Source organism: Gigantopelta aegis, chromosome 1 (genome assembly GCF_016097555.1).
Source record: "Gigantopelta aegis isolate Gae_Host chromosome 1, Gae_host_genome, whole genome shotgun sequence".
In the NCBI taxonomy this organism is placed as follows: domain Eukaryota; kingdom Metazoa; phylum Mollusca; class Gastropoda; order Neomphalida; family Peltospiridae; genus Gigantopelta; species Gigantopelta aegis.
Window position 1 is genome coordinate 14,800,506 of NC_054699.1, and position 23,854 is coordinate 14,824,359.

The 23,854-nt window shown below is 37.8% G+C and overlaps 1 protein-coding gene across 1 annotated transcript; it reads left to right on the top strand.

Annotated features, from left to right (window-relative positions):
* The first annotated feature begins 1,451 nt into the window (after positions 1 to 1,451).
* LOC121370980 (mannose-6-phosphate isomerase-like) lies at positions 1,452 to 13,987 on the top strand. Its single transcript, XM_041496556.1, has 8 exons — positions 1,452 to 1,468; positions 3,500 to 3,627; positions 5,072 to 5,272; positions 7,916 to 8,057; positions 9,123 to 9,308; positions 9,838 to 10,011; positions 11,788 to 11,996; positions 13,137 to 13,987. The coding sequence occupies exons 3-8, from the start codon at positions 5,078 to 5,080 to the stop codon at positions 13,344 to 13,346; spliced, it is 1,116 nt and encodes a 371-aa protein (XP_041352490.1). The 5' UTR covers positions 1,452 to 1,468; positions 3,500 to 3,627; positions 5,072 to 5,077; the 3' UTR covers positions 13,347 to 13,987.
* The last annotated feature ends 9,867 nt before the right edge of the window (positions 13,988 to 23,854 follow it).

Here is a 23,854-nt window from a genome sequence, read left to right on the forward strand (position 1 = left end):
ATAATTTATGAATATTAAGAAAATATATGGCACAAGTATAGATCCCTGTGGTACTCCAGCATTGATATTCCTCCAATTTGAGAAGTAACCATCAAGTTTTACTTTGTTTCCTTTCGAACAGATAACTGCTGAACCAATTAAGAAGATTATCACAGATACCATATTTCATTAAACCTTTATGCCATACGCTATCAAAGGCTTTAGTAATATCACAGAATACAAATCTTATGTCCTTGCCATTATCTAGCTTTTTCATTGCAGTATCATAAATAATTAGTAGCTGGTTAGTTGTAGAATATTTTGATCCGAAGCCTGATTGATTATTAGTAAGAATATTATGATCATTAGTATAATTATGAAGTTTTTAAAAATATTGTTTCGTCTAAGATTTTGCGAAAGCAATTTGTTACAGATATTGGTCTGTAATTTGAGAGACTCTTAATATCACCTTTACCTTTATATATGGCTGTAACATTGGCACACTCCCAGTCCTATGGCGCACAACCCAGTGAGAGAGATTTGTTAAACATTTTGATTAATGGTGTTACAAGGGACTGACAAATGGATTTTATTAACTTAGGTGACATATTGTCAGGTCCCGGCGGTTTATCGACATTAAGGGTTTTAATCTAATCAAAAACATCTTGTTCTGAGATTACAATATTAGATAATTTATATGGGGACAGTCTAGCATAAGATTAATGTGTTAACTTTAGCAAAAACTTTTAGTAGCAGTTATGAATTATAAAGTAGGCCCTAGTTTGAATAATTTCTTCATTTTCTTGTTCACTAAATTTTGGATTTCCCAATAAGATAATTTTATAATTTAGATGTATATAGTTTGACATGAAATTGTTTCTTTGTTCTTTGTACAGGGGGCAGTAGTTAGATAATTAAATGGTTTGTATACCTATCTTCTACATGGTGCCCACAAGAATAAGACGGATCATCTGAGATATATCGAAATAATTTATGACCATTTAGATTATTGATGTCTAGACGGTCGACGTTTACAGTGGAGTATCTGCCGAGTCATGTCTAGATCCCATTAAAAATTATCTAGGAACAGCTTTGTCCGATTTGTTTAATTGATTTTTAAAAGATGTCAGTGATTCAGCTATCTGGACTTTAACATTTAAAAAATGTATCCATCCTACGTACGCGTGTGCGTATCCGATCACTCTGTTACGGACAAATGGATAAATTGCGTCTTATTCATGTACGTGCGTATGCGTACGCGTGCGTGTGTGTGTGTGTGTGTAAAATCAGGAATGCAACAAAGTAATTAGCGCGCGATTTGCCACACGCTATAGCCTAATCTATTTTTTTCACTAAAATTTATCAAGGCAACCGATTATTTATTATCGATCATTTGTGGTAGTTTTCTGTATTTAATCAAATTCGAATATTTGGCTATAAATTGTTAAATGGCTTTATTTAAAACACAAAATGGGCGATAATCCACAAGGTTTAGTATATTGGATACTATATTTTTAATTGCACCACAGTCTCTGTTAGTATGCTCATAATATATTCCATACTGCATTGCAACTGCAAGCAGCAATCTCAGAGTTGTATAGGCATTTTACATGCACAGGGCAAACTAAGAGCGTTTGTTGTGCAATAAAATGTTTTCCTCTCTTCTTTTTTTTGCTGAAAAGGGGGAGTAACTCCAACAAAAAAAATTAAGATTTATTATTATTATTATTATTATTTTGTTTGTTTTATTAATGGGCCAGACAGGAAAAGATGAAAACTGGTTTGGAAATAACAAAAATGTTGAGTTTTTTTATATTCAAATTGTGAAAATATTGGTCAAAATACAAATAAAACGGCAATATTTGTCCATGGTGAAGGATGTCATCTGCTAAGCCTAATGTAGTTTGAATACTCTAACCAAGAGATAACTCTATATTTATTATCCACATGGTTCAACATAACCAAATTAATAATAATCGTATGAAGCACATGTGTAATAACAATTGTAATGACGTAATATTGTGAAGCGGCATTGAAAACATGATGTTGGTTCTCCAGTACTAACACCGACTGTGCATTTGAAATATGACGTCATTTTGTCATCTCCTAGTTGTGGCTGAAACATTTTGAGTTGTGTCTTATTATTCATAAACAACAATAATAATGAGGATTTTAAAGAAATTATTTGACTCGCGTGTGAGTCGTACTGATTTTATGAAACACATGTCAGAATTCATGTATTATCCTTGCTAGAAAATAGGGAATTTGTACCCACCAACTAGTAGACAAACATTCCCACTTAACTACAACAATAATCCCATTTTTGATGTTAAATATCTTTGATAATTTTTGGGTTCACTGATAACAAATATTTCACATTATTTAATAACTAATACATGCACATGCTACAGGAAGAAACCTGACGGCACCCCCTTTCAACACTGCTTCATAGTCTTTTTGAATGACCTGCATTGTAATCTACATCATGACGTACATGCAGTGTCACATAGTCACAGTCTCGCCTAGGCAGTGGTTCAGACTTCCAGTGTTTTGTCATACGACTCAAAGATTTGACATAAGGAGTTTGTTGATGTCATTATAGAAGAAATTTATTTTATTCAGATGGCTATTATAATTAATGTATGTATGATGTGTAAATGAGTTTCTAATGCAAGAAAATAGAAATTGTTGTAAATATATATGTTCTAGTTTAAAAAGACTATCATTTAACTCAAGAACTTGTAAGTTATTACTTTTTTTATCATTCACAGTCTGCCACACTTGATATTGATAACACAATAATTGTGGCTGTTTATTTGGGCCAGATTAAAATTTTGTTGAATTAAAAATATAAAAATTTGCCAATCGCTATGTTCTGATTTTATTTAATTATAAACCGGTCTGTTCCATTCCAATTTTAGTTTGGTAAACATACTTTGTAAACTACGAGTTATGTGAATACTTTAGAAATAAATCAAGCTTTGGCTTTTAAAACAAAATAACATTCTACTGTTAACTTTGTTTTTGTGTACCATTTATTACTGGTGTTAAATGTTTAAAATGTGGGTTACTAAACCCGTAACAGGCTGCGAATTTAGCACAGTTCTGGGCTTCTGCAAATCCCTGGTTTTGGGTCGGAAGCATAAGATTATGAGACGGAACCCCCCAATATTTATATTAAATTATGTTTATGATTCTGTCGAATAAAACAAAATGCTTTCCTAAAATCAATGCCTGCCATCACAGTCCTCTGAGAATTGAAATTATGTGTGACCCATTTATTGGTTACACAGAAATAAATCCAGGTAACCCATTTCCCTTTTGTGTAACTCGTTATATCCAGGTAAATGGTGCTCCAAATTGTGCGAGAAAAAACCCACCAAACAGGTTATGCAAAATTAGATTTACACAAGCAATGTGCAAAACGAAACGATCATTCTTGCAATTTTCAGAGGCTCTCATGCACATGTTTCATGATTGAAATGGAAAATTTATTATTGTTTTTTGTTTAATATTTCAGTATTTTTGTTGAAGTGTGCTGTCCAGAAATATGCATGGGGACGGATTGGGGAGGACAGCGAAGTGGCCAAACTCTCTCAAAGTGCTGATCCATCATTTAAAATCGCACCTGGTGAACCATATGCAGAGGTTATTATTATAATTATTTATTATATATTTACAAAATGTAATGGGGACCTCCAACCAAAAAACAAAACCCAAACCCACCCAACTTCCACCAAAAACAATAACAACACCCTGCCTTCAGCCAGAGCAAAATATCTGCAAACGATTGAGTTTGGAATCTCGAGTTTATAAGGTCTAGAAAAACAGATGCCAGAGCTAGAACAAAAAGTTTACAAAGATTGAGTTTTGAGTTTAAAAATATGTTTATGAAATGAGGGCACTTAAGATCTGTCATTGACTAGCGTTAGTGGAATAGTGGGTAAGTTTTCAGACTTAAACTTGATACAGATAAATTCCGGTACTGGCTCCCACCCATAGTGAGTTTTACTGCCACATGACATTTCTAACAGCCCGCCACCAACAACTACAGCAAATATTTCATTATGTTCAAAAACACATTAAACAAACAAAAAGATTCAGTAAATAAAATATGGTTTAACAAATGATTAGATAAATAAATTATGGCTCGATGAAAGTATATCAAAATGTGCAGAACTTATCGATTATCCCATGACAAAGCTACGCTGTCTGATTAGGAAGATAAACTACTTTAGTTTCCCCATTTTTCTTTTCTTTAGCACTTTATTCACTAAAAATCTATTTTGCTTGATATTCCATGTATTAATTTTGTTCTGAATATTTATTGTAGTCTTTCTTCTGGTTTCACTTTATCTGTACTGTTAATTTGTCTTGCTTGATATTTTTTGTATTTACTTTGTTTCAAATATTTGTAGTAATAGTAGTCGCCTATAATGTTATAATATTTGTAATTCAGAGAGGGCCTCGTAAGTTGGGTAACTTGTGCCCAATCCTTTTGTATGTTATATGCAATAAAATATGTTTCAAACAAGCAAACTACAGCAAAAAACTTTTACAATTCTTGTTAGACTTACATACAGTTTTAACGTGCTCCTATACCTCTGGTTTCGAACATGACACAATTCCCGTATGTAACAAATTCTAAAGTTTGAGCCCTGTGCTTATAAAAATGATGATTGTGAAAAAAACTTTTATAAACAAACAAAATAATTCCTATTTCACTGTTGGGGCGGGACGTAGCCCAGTGGTAAAGTGTTCGCTTAATGAGCGGTCGGTCTGGGATCGATCCCCGTCTGTGGACCAACTGGGCTATTTCTCGTTCCAGCCAGTGCTCCACAACTGGTGTAACAGAGGCCGTGATATGTACTATCCTGTCTGTGGGATGATGCACATAAAAGATTGCTTGCTACTAATAAAAAAGAGTAGTCCATGAAGTGCTGACAGCGGGTTTCCTCTCTCAATATCTGTTTGGTCCTTAACCATATGTCTGATGCCATATAACTGTAAATAAAATGTGTTGAGTGTGTCGTTAAATAAAACATTTCTTTCTTATTTCACTGTTATTATGTATTTCTTTGTATAATTTTAGCTGTGGATGGGAACGCATCCCAATGGCCCATCCGTGGTGGTTATTCCGGGAAAGACTGACCAATCCCTGAGTGACTGGATTAAAAACAATCCCGACAGCCTCGGCTCCGAGCCAAAGACATACTTCAAAGGAGAGTTGTCTTTCCTGTTCAAGGTGCTCTCTGTTAACACGTCACTGTCTGTCCAGGCTCATCCTCATAAGGTAAGTGGTCAGAACATCATTTGGACTCTGCCTTGTGCAGAGATACTGAATTGAATCTTTTAATATTCAGAATTGTCATGGTTAACAGATATTAATAACATAGTATAGGGTGTATATAACCAAATAAAATTACACATATAACATTTGTGGTTTAAGCTGATACGTGCAACATTTCAGATGGCGTATACACCATATATACTACTCAAAAGAATTTAAGGGTCAAAAATTTATAAACAAATAAGTTTCAGAGTGTATTAGATTGATGATGTAAACTACACCAAAATGTTTATTTATTGTTCCATATTTACAAAAAACCACAAATAAACGTCACTGTATACAAGAAATTCACATGACATGCTGTCAAAGTTGAAGGTTGTCAAACATGGATTTTACACATTAGAACATTCGTTTAATAGTGTGTGAATCCACCCCTGGCGCGAATACACTCGACACATCGTTGCCTCATGCTGTTGATCAGACGTCTGAAGAACTCTTGGGGAATGGCCTGCCACTCTGCCATAAGAAGTTGACCCAGATCGTGAAGGTTGGCCGGAGGGGCATGGTTATTCCGAACTCTCCTGCCTAATTCGTCCCAGGCGTTCGCTATTGGGGCCAAGTCAGGCGAATATGCTGGCCAATCCATCCTGGCGATACCTTGTTGTCTGAGAAAGTCCGTTACCACCCTGGCGCCGTGGGGTCTGACATTGTCATCCTGCAGAACTGCCCCGCAGCCAATCTGCTGAAGGCCTGGGAGAACCAACGGCCGGATAATCTTATTCAGATAGCGGATTCCATTCAGATTGCCATCCACCACATAGAGGGGGGTCCTGTGGTGGATAGAGATGCCGCCCCACACCATGACGCTGCCACCACCGAACCAGTGATGTTGTCTAACGTTAACGTCAGCGAAGCGCTCCCCAGGACGTCTGTAGACACGAACCCGACCGTGGTTAAACTGGAGACTAAACCTGGACTCATCAGTGAACATCACTCGACCCCAATGAACACGTTGCCACCGCAGATGAAGCGTGCACCAGTGACGTCTGGCCGTTCTGTGACGTGGTAGGAGTGGTGGTCGAACAGCCTGGCGACGGCAGCGTAGATTATTGGCTCTCAGACGATTGCATATGGTTTGATCAGACACTCGAGTTCCAGTCGCAGTCCTCAGATTGTCACGTAATCGGCGTGCAGTGGTTGTGCGTTGACGTAGAGCCATATTGGTGATGTAGCGGTTCTCTCTATTTGTAGTGCTTCGGGGTCTTCCCGAACGTGGACGATTTCGAACAGAATTCGTTGCTTGGTACCGTTGCCACTGTCGGCCAACGACACTCTGACTGACACCAAGTCTCAGAGCAACATTTCTTTGCGTATTGCCATCTTGAAGCCAAGCAATAGCCCTTCCTCGATCTTCGATAGTCAGTTGAAGTTGTACCATTGTCGAATTTGGAGTGTGCACCGTACACGAACGCAAGCTCCAATTATACGGAAATTCAGCATTGGGAACATGGAATACACGTGCAAAGCGTGCAAATGAAGCGCTTTGTGAAAAAGCAAGTTGTGGGCACTTAGCAGACCTTTTGCTTTCGCCCTAATTTACGTGCAAATGTAAGCATGTTTTCGCCATTAGAACTAGTCGACAGTGTCAATGACAGTGGATTTTAATTCATTTATGGGTTGCTTAGACCCACTTTCGTCAAAATGGAACAATACCATGCGTGACATTATGGTCTAGCTAATATAATTGACATTCAGAAAATAATGTTGAAAATATCGTCTTACCCTTAAATTCTTTTGAGTAGTATATATATAAATATTACAAAACCTCATTTCATTACATTTCAACTTATTTCCGTGCTTATATCCAATTAAGGTTCAAGCACACTGTCCTGGGCACACACATCGGCTATCTGGGCTGTCTGTCCAGGACAGTGGATTAGTTGTTAATTGTTAGTGGTAACTAGTGTGAGAGAAGACGGTGTAGTGGCCTTACACCTACTCACCGAGTCATTAAAACTTGCTCTGGGTGGAAGCCGGTACAGAGCTGTGACCCTGTACCTACCAGCCTTGTCAGATGGCTTATCCATAACGCCACCAAGGCCGGATTACAAAACCTCATCTTTACAGTAAATCAGAAAAACAAGGGGAGTTAAGTTGCTAGTTTCAGATATACAACGAAAAGTGTCTCTGACTACTGTTTAATTCCACACAAAAATTGACATCCTAATTTCAGTAGCTTTCTCGCATGAGCTAGTTCTATCTTGTGTATGCTGGAGTGAGAGAGCACCGGCGTCGGTGGTGTCGTGGTTAAGCCATTGGACATAAGTAACATAAGTAACCAATTTCATTTTTGTTAAAACACATTATAGCCATGTCAGGTGGGTGTGCAGGAAATTATGCAGACATCATACAAAGTTTTTAAGGGGCTCGGGTCTTTCTCTCCTGGGAAGTATATTGTAAAAGAAAATTTTATTTGAGCCGGGGTGTTTGAACCTCCCAAAAAACCCTATGCACATGTGCCTGAATTTAAATAATGTCCTAAAAATTTACACAAGTGAACAAAACAACTATTCTCACAATTTTTGTTTAGACTCCTGAAATCCAATTTTTCTTCTCTTTTTTTGTTTGTTTTGTTTTCCTATACAGGTACATGCTGCTCAGCTTCATGAGAAATTCCCTGACCTGTATAAGGACAGTAACCACAAACCCGAAATGGCAATAGCCCTAACTCCATTTATGGGCCTTTGTGGTTTTAGACCTATCGCTGAAGTTGCCAAGTTTATGACAGGTATGTCCCTTTGATAAATCTTCTTTTTTTCCCTCTTACTTCGATGAAATTGAATTTTTCTAATTATTTTCTGTTTATCAGGGATGGGAATTCTCCTTGTATCAGCTGTTTTCCTCTCATAGAACATTGCATTTCCTCACATTTTAATCATCCTTTCTTTCAAAATGTGTCAGATAGCACAGATTTTAGCCTAGGATTTCAAGAATTTCCAGGACCCCTCTTAGATTTTCTCTTTTTTACAGTTCACCAATTCCCACCCCTGGTTTATAGAAATACCTCTAGACTACTAAATCAAGTGTGACATTATTAGTCCAGCGGGAGGGGACTATATAGATTTTGTCTGTCTGTCCCACATATAGTTTTCCAAATTTTGTTTTGTTAATAATGCCTCAAAACACTGATATGTTTTGTATAGTTTTATCATATATATTATAGAATTACAGATGAAGCTTGAATTTCATGAGGTTGTCCCATTTGTGATAGAGTTATACATTTAAACTCAGTTATTAAGTTGTGGCCTTTGAAGTTAGGAGATAAGAAAATTTGTTGGGCCTTGTAAAGGACAAGATTGTATTACTTTAGCAGTACTCTCAGAATTATTTCTTTTTTCTACTTCACCTGACCTCAAACAAAGACCCTTGAGGTCAGGTGAAGTATTCTTAAAAGAGAAAACACTCCAAGTTTTCTCCATTCCTCAGGGCTTCTAGAATTTTTATAAAATCCACTAGCCATGGGATCAGTGTTTTTTTTAATTTACTAGCCATGATTAAAAATTAACTAGCCCAACTTTACTATAAGTTAATACATGTTTACTAAATAATAATAATAATCGGATATTTAACCTAAAGAAGGAGATAGAGATTAAAAAACACTAATATTGGGGTGGGGGGTGGGGTGGGGGCAGGATATTCATATTTACAAACTAGACTTATCTGCAATATTTGACAATATTTTCACTAACCATCGGGCCTGGCAATAGTAGTTATTTACTAGCCCAACATTGAATATCACTAGCCATGGGAGTGGGGCTACCATAATCTCGAAGCCCTGCCATTCTGTTTGTAGAGATTGATGAATTCCGAGTCGTCGTGGGCAACAACAATGCCATCAAGCTGATCGCTGCCAGTCGCAGTATGGACATGGTGATGCACCGAGAGGTGATGAAGGAGTGTTTCAGCGGAATGATGATGCAGGACAAAGACATTGTGAAGAGAGAACTCGAAAGCCTGATGGCCAAAGTGAAAAGTCTTGGTTCGTATTCATTAATGGAACGTACGAGGAAAGAAAAAGGAGTATTAGTTTCTTGAAATATCAGCACAGAGAACATTTGTTTTCAAAATCCTGATTAGCTATACTCCTATTCAGTTCAAAATTGATTAGCAATTACTGTTTAATGTTTTAAAAATGTGTAGTGAGAACTCGAAAGCCTGGTGGCTGGAGTGAAACGTCTGTTCATATTCCTGAATGGAACATACAAGGAAAGAAAAGGGAATATTTGTTTACTGACATATCAACACAGAGAATATTTTGTTTTCAAAATCTTGATCAGCAATATTTCTAGTCAAATCAAAATTGATTAGCAATTAATGTTTTTAAATTATGTAGCTATCTCTGAAATGCAATACTGAACAAAATGTTCAGCATGACCCGCCTCCCCCCACCATAAAAACGTCTCACTAACCAGTCTAGACCCCCCCAACCCTCACCCTGCACAATTTCAGACACACATGATTAACTCATTATAAAACCAAGTCTTTATTCCAGTTTCTCTTTATTTCAGACACCAATAAAGGCGATGCAGAAAAGCATGTGAGCGACGTCCTGCTGAAGTTATCCAAAGAATTCCCCGGAGACGTTGGCGCCTTCTCCATCTACTTCCTCAACATCATCACACTGGTACCGGGCGAGGCCATGTTCCTAGAGGCCAATCTACCTCACGCCTACCTATCTGGAGGTTTGTGTTGTAATTTCACATAGACATGTTTCTAGAGGCCAATCTACCTCACGCCTACCTATCTGGAGGTTTGTGTTGTAATTTCACATAGACATGTTTCTAGAGGCCAATGTACCTCACGCCTACCTATCTGGAGGTTTGTGTTGTAATTTCACATAGACATGTTTCTAGAGGCCAATCTACCTCACGCCTACCTATCTGGAGGTTTGAGTTGTAATTTCACATAGACATGTTTCTAGAGGCCAATGTACCTCACGCCTACCTATCTGGAGGTTTGTGTTGTAATTTCACATAGACATGTTTCTAGAGGCGTCACACCTACCTATCTGGAGGTTTGTGTTGTAATTTCACATAGACATGTTCCTAGAGGCCAATCTACCTCGCGCCTACCTATCTGGAGGTTTGTGTTGTAATTTCACATGGACTGCATGGAGTTTATGGCTATAAAAATAGATGTCATTTGTTTTGTTTGTAGACTGCATGGAGTGTAGTTGAGTGCGTTGTTAAATAAAACATGTTTCTTTTTTTTGCATGGAGTTTATGGCTATAACAATAGATGTCATTTGTTTTGTTTATAGACTGCATGGAGTATATGACTATAAAAATAGATGTCATTTGTTTTGTTTGTAGACTGCATGGAGTATATGACTATAAAAATAGGTGTCATTTGTTTTGTTTATAGATTGCATGGAGTATATGACTATAAAAATAGATGTCATTTGTTTTGTTTGTAGACTGCATGGAGTATATGACTATAAAAATAGATGCCATTTGTTTTGTTTGTAGACTGCATGGAGTTTATGGCTATAACAATAGATGTCATTTGTTCTGTTTATAGACTGCATGGAGTATATGACTATAAAAATAGGTGTCATTTGTTTTGTTTATAGATTGCATGGAGTATATGACTATAAAAATAGATGTCATTTGTTTTGTTTTACGACTGCATGGAGTATATGACTATAAAAATAGATGCCATTTGTTTTGTTTGTAGACTGCATGGAGTATATGACTATAAAAATAGGTGTCATTTGTTCTGTTTATAGACTGCATGGAGTATATGACTATAAAAATAGGTGTCATTTGTTCTGTTTGTAGACTGCATGGAGTATATGACTATAAAAATAGGTGTCATTTGTTTTGTTTGTAGACTGCATGGAGTATACTTGAGTGCGTTGTTAAATAAAACATGTTTCTTTTTTTTGCATGGAGTTTATGACTATAACAATAGATGTCATTTGTTCTGTTTATTTCACATAGACATGTTTCTAGAGGCCAATCTACCTCACGCCTACCTATCAGGTGGTTTGTGTTGTAATTTCACATAGACAGGTTCCTAGAGGCCAATCTACCTCACGCCTACCTATCAGGTGGTTTGTGTTGTAATTTCACATAGACATGTTCCTAGAGGCCAATCTACCTCACACCTACCTATCTGGAGGTTTGTGTTGTAATTTCACATAGACATGTTCCTAGAGGCCAATCTACCTCACGCCTACCTATCTGGAGGTTTGTGTTGTAATTTCACATGGAGTTTATGGCTATAAAAATAGATGTCATTTGTTTTGATTGTAGACCATGGAGTGTATGACTATAAAAATAGATGTCATTTGTTTTGTTTGTAGACTGCATGGAGTGTATGACTATAAAAATAGATGCGATTTGTTTTGTTTCTACACTGCATGGAGTGTATGGCTATAAAAATTTATGTCATTTGTTTTGTTTGTAGACCATGGAGTGTATGACTATAAAAATAGTCATTTATTTTGTTTGTAGACTGCATGGAGTGTATGGCGTGCTCCGACAATGTGGTCCGGGCTGGGCTGACGTTTAAGTACGTCGATGTGCACACACTCGTAGAAATGTTGGACTACACAGGAAGATCGATCGCCAAGACCAAGTTCAAGGGTTTGGAGGATGGAACTGATATCCGGACGACTGTCTTCAAACCGCCAGTGTACGAGTTTGCTGTAGCTAGATACGAGGTACGTGTGTGATATACAGGCGATGGGACAGTTCAGTGGGTAGTGTGCTCATCTGAAGTGTGATGTGTCATATGATCAATTGCCTTCCATTGACATATTAGGTTTTTTTCCCGTTCCAACTAGTGTCCTGTGAATGAGTTTGCTGTTGCTAGATATGAGATGTGTGTTGTACAGGTGAGATAGGGGCGTAGTTCAGTGGGTAGTGTGCTCATCTGGAGTGCAGTGGGTCATAAGATCAATTGCTGTCCACAGATGTATTAGATTTTATTTTTCCGTTCCAATTAGTTCCCCGTGAATGAGTTTACAGTTGATAGATGTGCAGTAGGTGGGTCACAAGTGAGATGTAACATGGTAGACCTGTTGTTTTTAGCCCATTCAGATCAGAGCCTTGATTAGTATATCAAAGTCAGAGGTATGTACTGTCCTGTTTGTGGGCAAAATGCATTACTACGATTATCTAAAGTGTAACGAAACAAAACAAAAAACAAACAAGATTTCGTAAGCATGTGACTTCCTAAATTAGCTTTTAAACATATTTGATATGCAATATTATCACCAAATTCACTAAGATATGTGTTACCTTTCTAACTTTTGTGTTTAGCTCCAAAATTGTTTTTGGCCTTCAACACCATTACCTCCAAACTCTGAAACCTAGATCAAAGAAACTTTATAGAATTATGCTTGCATATATGGATCAGGTCTCGATCTCAATGTTTTTTTAATGGCCTACCAGGTCATGAAATCTGGAAGCCCTCAGTAAAAATGGGTAGCCCCATAATTTTAATAAATTGAAAAAGAGAGAGAGATAAAAGCAAAATCATTTATTGTTATTTAAACATGTTGTTTTAGATGGGGTCTTTTTTAGATTTTTAAGTGTCTTATTGATTGCAGAGTAACTGGATGTGCAAAAAAAGCTAGTAGCCCGGCGGACTACCAGATTTATATATCTGGTAGCCCGAGTGGGAATTGGTAACCAAAACACACTGGGCTACCACTGAGGTCGAGCTCTGTCCAGGATGTTCATTTAAATGCATGTTAAAACATTTTAAATTTATTAAATAATTTTTCTTTAAATAATTAAAAAAAAACAAAAACGTTTTAGATACAAGTAGATTAATAACCAATTTTTATTTTTCACAGGTGCCAGCTGGAAAAAATGTTTCGCTTCCTGCAATGGACAGTGCGAGTATTGTAATTTTAATACACGGAGAAGGAAATGCCTCCAATCGGACTTTGTCATCGCCCCTGCACGTAAAGAGAGGTTCAGTGTTCTTCATCGCGGCTAACGAGGAAGTAAATGTGACACCGACCAGTAATATTCTCATGTTTAGAGCCTACACATCATTGTGATTAGTTTGGTGCTATCTTATTATTAGAAAATGTATTGCACATTTGTTGGGGTTGAAAAGTAAGAGTGTAGCTTTTGATGCTAAGTAAAGTATTGGGATGTTTGTCACTTTGTAACCTGGGAAATAGCAGGGTTTTAACTGACAAGTTTATTAGTCTTTTGTAGATCAATGTGTTTGAAATTTCAGTTCCATTGTGCTCGCATGCACTTGGAACTTACTCATTATTATGATTATATTTTCAGGGTTTGAACGTAAGAATTTAATACCAATTTAATGGCAATTTTGAAAGGTTTTTGCCCTTGTCAAAATGCTCACCTTTGACAATTTTGAGCTTTCCTGCATCAAATTTAAACTAATAATATTTGCAGCAAATAAACATAAAATAAAAACCCCAAAAAGGCTATGATTTTTATTCAGTCGCCAAAATATGCTAAAGACCCTGACCTGTGACAGTTCGTATCATCGCAATTGCTGTTGGTGCTGCTGATAGCCAAAGCAGTGGTGATATCTTTTACATTTTACAGCTGCATGCATTTGATATTTTCCAGTCACAAGGTTTAATCTGTCATGATGCATGTAAAAAAGCTCAGTTTTTTGCCATGGACAGCAAAGTAAACAAACTGATTTGGTATTTTTATTGCATTCTATTGTCTTTAACTGCTGTGTAAAAGTCTTTGAAAATGACAGGTAAAAGTCTTTGAATTTGTTTGCTCTTTAAGGCTATGAACCCTGATTAAGTTAGAGCACTGTATTTTATTTTTTAAAGCGTTTATTCCCTTAAAAAACTGCCATATTTACATTTACTTTATACTCACATGGCTTGAGTATAATGAGTAATATTGTAACAACAAAACATTTTTAACAAAACTTTATAAAGTTAAAATGTAGCAGTTAGAAATGTGTGGAATTTTGGACTTTGTATTACTGATTATAAAGAATAATTGCTTTGATAATTCAATTGATTGCTAAAGTGATAGAACCAACAAGAAGGAGGAAATATTTTATTTAACGATGCACTCAACACATTTTATTTAGGGTTATATGGTGTCGGAGTGATAGAACCATGTTGTTCGAATCTCATAATATAAACAGAAGTTAATTTTAACACGATTAGCACTTGGAACTCTGTTATTGTTAGGTTACAGCTAGGGTAATTTTATTTTATGTTTTATTCAGGTGATTTTTGTTTTAATAAAGTATTATGTTTTAGTTAAAATTGTTATGTCTTAAAACGAAAAATATGCAAGTTCTTGTCATTCTTAGCTTATGTCAGATTTATCAGGTCCATAGATACAAGGCTCGAAATGTCCTGTGGCCAGGTCGCCAAATGCGACCATTGACCTGTTTGGGCCACTTAAATATTAAAAAAATAATGGCGTTAGTTGCCCAAATAATATTATCTTCTTTAGAGCTATTACATATGAGCCACTATTAATATTTGTATTCCACATTAAAATCATACCCGTGGTTCACTTACCATAATATGCCAACATGCATTATTATTTTTTGGGCCACCATATTTTTTGGTGAGTTTCGAACCCTGTAGATAGCATGATTGTTAATATTAAGACATATTTGTATACTAGTATGCACTGACAGCTTGTTACTTTGTGTGTATTGCAGTTATTGAATTTTGGGATTTTTTGTTAGGATCCTGCCAGAATCGTAAAATGGTGTAATACAGATTTTGGGATTCCTTCTCATAATCTTACGCTTGATGACCTAAAATCTGGAATTTGTGAAAGAACAGTATCCTGCTAAATTCTCTGCCTGGTATTGTGAAACCCTTTATAGAAATTACCCTGGAAATTTAACTTAAAAGTTTTCAAGTGAACGGAGCATTTCATGTGAATATGACGCAAAGAATATTGTCCCCTCAGAGAAGTGACAGTTGTATTGAGTCGTTGTTAAAACAGACATGATTATTTTCCATTACAAAATGGATTTCCACTTTTTAATTACAGTCGACTCTGTCTAAACCGGAATCTGTATAATCCGGATCTCTGCGCAAACCGGTCCATTTCTAAAGTCCCGTCCAGCTACCGTTTATCTCTTAGGTATAAATGTCTGCCTAATCCGTACTCTGTCTACTCCGGACTCCGGATCAAAAATCAAGAACGAAAGAACCGTTCATGCATTAATTACCTCTGTCTACACCGGATTGGGATTTGACTGAACGACGGGCTGCTTGATTAGTTGAACAATGATCGTCAAATGCCAAGTAATCAGGATGCCAAATACAAAATGTAATCGCACACGTGTGAAGTTTACTCTTATTGTGTTAGACCGTTAGATCAATCAGATTAATATTAGTGTGTGTGTTGATACCTAACTGATTTCACTCTTATGAATTCGGCGAGTTATACTTGTCGACCTAACACATAAATAGGTGCGAATCACTTGTATATTTTGTGTTATCTTATTTCATTTATAATGGCGGAACGACCCATAAAACGGCAACATATTTACAAGAATTTGATTCAAATCCACAGTCAAAACATGGGATCAAATGTCATTGTCGATCATTCAAGAACCATAACTCTGGGTGAACTCTGTTTAAACCGGTCCTCTATGTAAACCGGACTATTTAGACGGTACGAAGTGAGTCCGGTTTAGACAGAGTCCACTGTATTCCGTTTCTGACTTTTATTTTCCGCTTGTTATAACTTTTAACGTGTGATCATTCGGAGCACTTTGCCTTAATTTATGGTGCCAGAGAAATTGAAATTCGCTGGGATATACCGAAAATAGCCGAATATTACAATCTGAACTTCTTGACTGTCCCATATTGTGATTGGCCTCCAGTTTTTTGGTAGGGTGCACAATCATGTCTGTTAAAAGCAGATTTCAGTGGGTTAGTTTGAGAAGAAACCCACTGCCACCTCATGGCTTTTTGTTTTAGTGATTACCTGATAGGGATCTTTCATATGCATTTTATTCAGACATTGCCATGAAAAAAAATTGAGGTGAGTGATTAATTGCTCCTCGACTACGGAGACCATTTTGTTCAGTATCGTGTCGCTATTCATTATGCAAGTTTCAGAGATTGCTACACAATAACATTAAATATGAGTTGTTAATCAGTTTTAAATGTTCTCTGGACTATGGGTATCCATTAAAGCGACATACCCTAATTTTTAAAAATGCACGTTCGTCTAAGAAGTAATGGTTAATGAGACCAGCTCTAGTTATTTTTGAGGGTATTTCCCTGTTTAAACATCACAGACTTTAGCTTCTCTCTGTTATAACCATATCCAAATGTGTGTTGCAGGTTTGTAGAATAACTAAACTTAATGTCCATTTATTTTTACGAGTTAAAACTAGGGTCTGTGCCTTTAAGATGCTACCATATTGATACCATATATAAATTCACATGCTAAGGGAAGCTAAAATGTGTCTCGTTGAACTAGTCTCGGTGACGGGTGATGGTGACGTAGAGTGATGACGATTCTTAAATGGTGAGCTCTGCTGAGGGAAGCTAAAAATTAATGTCCTTAAACCAGTCTCAGGGTTTGGGGAGCGAGAGTAATTGCTCTCCTTAAACAGAAAGATTTGTTTTATTACAGACAGAACAGCTTGTGCCAAGGTTTTGAATACATACTAAGACAAAAACGTTCAGCAATTTGGTACTCTGCATTATACTTTAGGCAGGGCTTCTAGATTATGGTAGCCCCACTCCCATGGCTAGTGAGGGGCGAGACATAGCCCAGTGGTAAAACGCCTGCTTGATGCGCGGTCGGTTTGGGATCAATCCCTGTCAGTTGGCCCATTAGGCTATTTCTCGCTCCAGCCAGTGCACCACGACTGGTACATCAAAGGCTGTGGTATGTGCTATCCTGTCTATGGGATGGTGCATATAAAAGATCCCTTGCTGCTAATCAAAAAAGAGTAGCTCATGAAGTGGCGACAGCGGGTTTTCTCCCTCAATATCTGTGTGGTTTTTAACCATATGTCTGACGCCATTGCTAGTGATATTCAGTGTTGGGATAGTAAATAGCTACTATTGCCATGCCTAACGGCTACTGATTTTTTTGGGTCAAATGTTGTGGTTAAGTATTATTTTGTAAATATGAATATCATTCCCCCACCCCAAACCCCCAGTGTTAGTGATTTTAAGCTCTATCTCTCTCTTTAGGTGACATATTTGATTATTTCTATTATTTAGTAAAATTGTATTAACTTAAAGTACAATAGGGCTAGTGAATTTTTAATTGTAGCTAGTAAATGTTTTAAATCACTGATCCCATGGCTAGTGGATTTTATAAAAATTCTAGAAGCCCTGCTTTAGGCTACATTCAATGATGTGACATTTACATATTTCATTTTGTATTGAAAATCTCCTGTTACTTACACTGATACATCAATTAAATCCAGTGTCTGATTTCAATTTGAAAGTCACAAATTTTCTTTTATTTAAACACATTAACCAAATTGCTAAAAGTTTTTGTCTTGAGATATATTTACAATGCTCGATGTTATGGCTTGTGTTCTTTACCAAAGACAAGTAGTTTTGACTTTTGAGTGTTGGACAATTAAAGTGTCTGACATCTTGTCTCACCAGACAAATCAACTGATAGCTAACATATATTTTGACACAGAAGTTGGCGACCATTTGTTTGTTAAAAATTGACAATCAGTTATATAGAGTATTCTCAGGACCTGACCCAATATATAAACAGAACAGGCTTAGAGGACACTCGAGCTATCTAACTCTTGAGTTAAGTCCTGATCTCATGTTCAGGGCCTAATTTCTCAAAACATTGTAAGCGGCTTACAGTAAGCCTAGGTTTGTACGTTAACGTTAATCTACGACTAAACCACAATTGTTATTACTATTATAGTAGAACAAATATAATTAGAAATACACATATTTCATTTTCTTTTGTCTTTAAAGTGTTCCATCTTCCATAATGATGCAGTTTTCTGTGTGAAATAGACGCCAAACACGTGTAAATGCACGACCGGTAAAACTACTAATAGCAGACGTAAACTTAATGTTTAGTGAAAGAGGCCCCAGTCCTTTATTTTGATGGATGCCATATGGGGTCATAACCATACGAGACGAGGGTTGAGGGTGTGTGGGTCAGGAAGGTAAATTACCCTCTCCCCCCCCCCCCCCCCCTTCCCCCTATTGCTGAAGCAAATCATGAAATTCAGGTAAAAACGGAAGAGATATTCAGGCAAAATAAGTTGGTCTGAAACCTTTTCACCAAGTTTTTCCTTCAATCTACTCACAATGCCGATTGGAATCCATGTAAAAATTAGTAGCTATTCATTTGCAACCCTATATAGTTGTTTGTTGGTAATGCTAATACGATTAAACATTGTTATCCAGATTCTGATATTTTTGTTTAATTTTGTCAAAAGTCAGTCTGTGCCCCTACAAAAATGAGTTTGTATGCCTACGAATGGGCCAGATAAGAATAATGTGTAAAATGGTGATTAGTGTCTGTAGCCTGGCCTAAGTTCAGTTGGCGAACGTTTTGCTAACGTTCGCAAACTATTTGATTGGTTCCCGACGTGGCCATTTGGTTTAACGTGAAGCGCATAAACCAGTCTAGCAGACGTTAGCGACAATCGGTTGACTGAACTTACACCTGGTATAACGAAAATACTTCTATTGAAAGCTTCCCAAGAATGACCAAAAATAGCTGGCATAATAAACTAAATAATAAGGCTAAGCTTGGTACATAGAGGATATTTCATGTTTTTTGTCAAATATCATTTATATCTCATCGACTGAAGTGTGCAATCATATCTCACAAGTCGCGCATGATGAGATATAAATCATATTTGACAAAAAACTTGAAATTTTCTATTTATTGTATAAAGTTTGGCAATTTATCTTTATTTTTAAAATGCCAGCAGCAAAATAGTTCCAGCTTTCTTACAGTGAAGATAACACTTTCTATAGTGACGATAACACATTTTAGAGTGAAATACTGAAAATTTCGCTCTAAAATGTGTTATCGTCACTGAGTGACTGATAACACTTTTATTTCACTGATATTTTAAGATATTTCACTAAATGTTATATAATAAATTAAATAATGGTTATCACATTTATGGCTATGGCGACATAATGTTTATATGAAAATGAGTTCAATTTAACGAACAGTAATAACTTATCTGTTATGATAACGTACATATAAACTTTTGTATTAGAAGGTATTTGACAAAGATATTGGTAAAATATGCAGTATTCGTTATGGTTTTGTGTCATAATATGTGGGATTTTATAAGTCACTTATGCAATTAATGCAGATTGTTTTCTCATTGTTTGTTACTGCTTATTTAATAAAGTTGTTTAAAGGTGAACATGTGTTATTTTGTAACTTTTTAGTGTTTTTTTTGTGTACCCTTATTCAAGGAATCTTAGAATATACTGTTCTGAACAGGTCTTAACCATTGGCGGATCCAGAGGAGTATAAGAAGTAACGGTTATCGAGACAAGCTCTAGTTAAATTTTAAACCGTATTTTCCCATTTAAACATCTGATGTTTTTTCGCCAGCATGGAAATTCTTTCGCCATTTTTTTTTCTTCCGTCATTGGTGCCTTTGGCGAACGACAGCGCGAGCCCTGCATCACATAAATTGGCTTGACTCTTATAACTTGGGGTGAGCTGTAGCCCAGTGGTAAAACGCTCACTTGATGCGCGGTCAGTTTGGGATCGATCCCCGTCGGTGGGTCCATTAGGCTCTTTCTTGCTCCAGCCAGTGCACCACGACTGGTACATCAAAGGCCGTGGTATGTGTTATCCTGTATGGGATGGTGCATATAAAAGATCCCTTGCTGCTAATCAAAAAGAGTAGCCCATGAAGTGGCGACAGCGGGTTTCCTCTCTCAATATCTGTGTGGTCTTTAACCATATGTCTGATGCCATATAACCGTAACTAAAATGTGTTGAGTGCGTTGTTAAATAAAACATTTCTTTCTTTCTGTTATAACTTTATCTAAATGTGTCGTGGCAGGCCATCGGTCTACAGGCTGGTAGGCATGGGAGTTTTAATCCAGATACCGACTCCAAACCCTGAGTTAGTGCTCCGCAAGGCTCAATAGGTAGGTGTAAACCACTTGCACCGACCAGTGATCCATAACTGGTTCAACAAAGGCCTTGGTTTGTGCTATCCTGCCTGTGGGAAGCGCAAATAAAAGATACCTTGCTGCTAATCGGAAGAGTAGCCCATGTAGTGGCAACAGCGGGTTTCCTCTCAAAATCTGTGTGGTCCTTAACCATGTCTGACGCCATATAACCGTAAATAAAATGAGTGCGTCGTTAAATAAAACACTTTTTTTATTTTATCTAAATGTGCTGCAGGTATGTAGATTAACTAAACTTAGTGTCTATTTTTAGTCTGAAACTAGGGTATGCGCCTTTAATGACAAATTTTTTTATTCATCATCAACAAAAAAAAGAAGTTTGTTTTGTTTAACGATACCACTAGAGCACATTGATATATTAATAATCGACTATTAGATGTCAAACATGTGGTCATTTTGACAATGTTATAGAGATGAAGGAAGGAAGGAAATGTTTAAATGACTCGCTTAAGACATTTTGTTTACAGTTGTATGGTTAAGGACCACACAGGTATTGAGTCAGGAAATCCGCTGTGGCCACTTCATGGGCTACACTTTTCTATGAGAAATAGCCCAATGGGTCAACCGACGGGAATCGATCCTAGACCGACTGCGCATCAAGCCATAAGGGACCAAAACCTTACCGGTTCTGCACAGGACGTTCCTACACAGGGCGGTCTATAGTATACACTGCAGTGAACGGTTACCAGTTGCCGCACACGACGTTTGTCTACACGTGTACTGAGATATACTGAGCGCTAGTAGAAACTTTACAATCATATTTTTTATTGTAAATTATTTTGGAGGAAATCAGTTGAAATTTGCGTTACATAATGTATGATAAAGGTCTTCCCGATGATACTGCACGGACGGGGCGGAGTGAAAACGCACATATTGCCTTTCTGCACGTCTAAAGCGCAAAACCTGACAAACACGTGCACAGGGTCACGTGATCAACACTGAACGCGTATGCCTTCAAATCAATTCACACGTGTATTGTTTAACAGGAAAACACATTAAAATTTCTGGTGACAAATTAGTGACTGAATGTCACGCCTCACAAATGCAGTACGTGAGCGTGCTGTGGGTAGGCTGCACGCAGGACAATCCGTTGCGGCAGTTGCTCGCACACTAGGATGCAGCCGACAGACAATTCATAATCTCAGAACCCGTGTGCAACAGACAGGTGTAGTGGCGGATCGTCCGAGGCCAGGACATCCGCGTGTGACGTCACGCCGAGAGGATGGACAAATCGGATTACGTCATCTTCGTAATCGGTTCTAGACGGCCGCGTCCACAAGCAGACAATTGTTCAGGGGTCGGGTGTCACAATCCACCATCAGGAATCGATTGCGGACTGCTGGTCTGCGAGCTAGGAGACCATACAAAGGACCCATTTTCACGCCATTTCACCGTCGTCAACGTCTGGAATGGACCCGACGACACGTTAGGTGGAATCAGAGACGCTGGAATAACGTTGTCTTTAGTGACGAGTCACGTTTCACACTTAGGTTTGCTGATGGCAAGGTACGGGTGTGGCGTAGACCGCGAGAACGCTATCCGCAGTGTTGTGTTCAGGAGGTCGACAGATTTGGTGGCGGCAGCGTAATGGTTTGGGGTTCATTTTTTTCCCATGGTCGTTCCCGATTGATTGTCGTCCAGGGCAACCTCACTGCCGCACAATACCGTGATCAAGTGTTGACACCGGAACTGCTGCCGTTCATGCAACAACACGGTCCAGGATTGACATTTCAACAAGACAACGCTACACCCCATACAGCGTTCTTGACGCACAATTTCTTGCGAAACGCCGGTATCAACGTCATGGATTGCCCGTCCCGTTCACCAGACCTGAATCCCATCGAACACATTTGGGATGAATTGGGAAGACGACCGAGACAGCAGATCAACCCACCGCAGACCCTTCAAGCTCTTGGGCAGGCACTGATCAACCAATGGCGACGACTTCCGGTACGGATTTTCAGAGGAGTTCTTCGGTCGATGAGAAGACGTTGTGCGGCTGTGGTGGCTGCGCGAGGCGGTCACACGCGTTATTGACTTCAGAACGTGCCACGATCTCATCATGTGAAAATCGTTTTGGGGGGTCACATGACATCAAGCGGTAATACGCAATAAATTGATCCCCACATCGACGTGTGTCAATCTGTGTTGCTTCTCAAATGATATCGACATCCTTACATAGCAGTTTTATAGTCATGCACCCTGTATTTAATTTGTGCGGTCAAATTTACGCAGTGTAAAGTTTCTACTTGCGCTCAGTATATGAGGGGGAAGTCGGTAATAATAAAGAAAAAATATGTATATTTTGGATAATATACATATAACGTGTTATATATAATATATATATATATATATATATATATATATATATATATATATATATAACGTGTGCGTGTGTGAGCATTAAAAAAATATATATACCGGTAGTCATGACGGCTCTGTACAGGACGTTCCTACACAGGGCGGTCTAGTATTCAATAAACACATTAACAGTAAAGAAAATAAATATATATTTTGTTTAATACTCAATGCGTTCGTGTTGACACTGTTTATAGCTATGATAACCCTAGTATGAAAACGTGTGCATGGGTACACAGGACGGCACCTGCCTTCAAATCATCCTTTTTTAATTTCCCACTTGATAGATATACATGTAACAGCATAAAATCTCAACTATGACCCCCCCCCCCCCCCCCCCCCCCCCCCCCCATGTTTTTGTTTTGTTTTGGTTTTTTTGCTTTTCTTCCCTATTAGATAGACACTAAGAAAAATGCAACAAAACACATTCTGTTATTTAAAATATGACTTTGCTGTTACAAAAAAACTGAAAATTTCAAGTCACTTGTGTGACTCAGAAACCTGCAAACACTCTCCGTAATTCGGTGTGTGGTGGACTTAATTTTTCAATGTGTTGAAGTTCAGCCCTGGGACGATTTGGTCCATAAACCCTGCCTAAACAACAAGCAACGAGCTACAAGCTGTAACACCTTGGATTCATGTTCAGGAAAGCATATTGTTATTAGTTCCAGCCATTATAATCAACTGGTCCGAGTAAAATCAGTCTGCACTTTTATCGCCATAAACTCTCTACGGGAAAGGGAAACGACTGGTTTGGTATTTATTCAGATATTAAACAAAAAGATGTCCTAAATCACCGGCCTCGGTAGCGCAGTGGTTAAGCCATCGGACTACAGGCTGGTAGGTACACGGTTCGCAGCCCGGTACCGGCTCCCACCCAGAGCGAGTTCTTAAGGGCTCAATGGGTAGGTGTAAGGCCACTACACCCTCTTCAGTCTCACTAATCACTAACCAACTAACAACTAACCCACTGTCCTGGACAGACAGCCCGAATAGCTGAGGTGTGTGCCCAGGACAGCGTGCTTGAACCTTAATTGGATATAAGCACG

Excerpts from the sequence above, each read along its gene's own strand:
- LOC121370980 (XM_041496556.1), top strand. The coding sequence starts at position 5,078 with ATGGGAACGCATCCCAATGGCCCATCCGTGGTGGTTATTCCGGGAAAG. Across the intron at positions 5,273-7,915 it reads TCCAGGCTCATCCTCATAAG|GTACATGCTGCTCAGCTTCA; the intron begins GTAAGTGGTCAG and ends TTTCCTATACAG. Across the intron at positions 9,309-9,837 it reads GGCCAAAGTGAAAAGTCTTG|ACACCAATAAAGGCGATGCA; the intron begins GTTCGTATTCAT and ends TCTTTATTTCAG.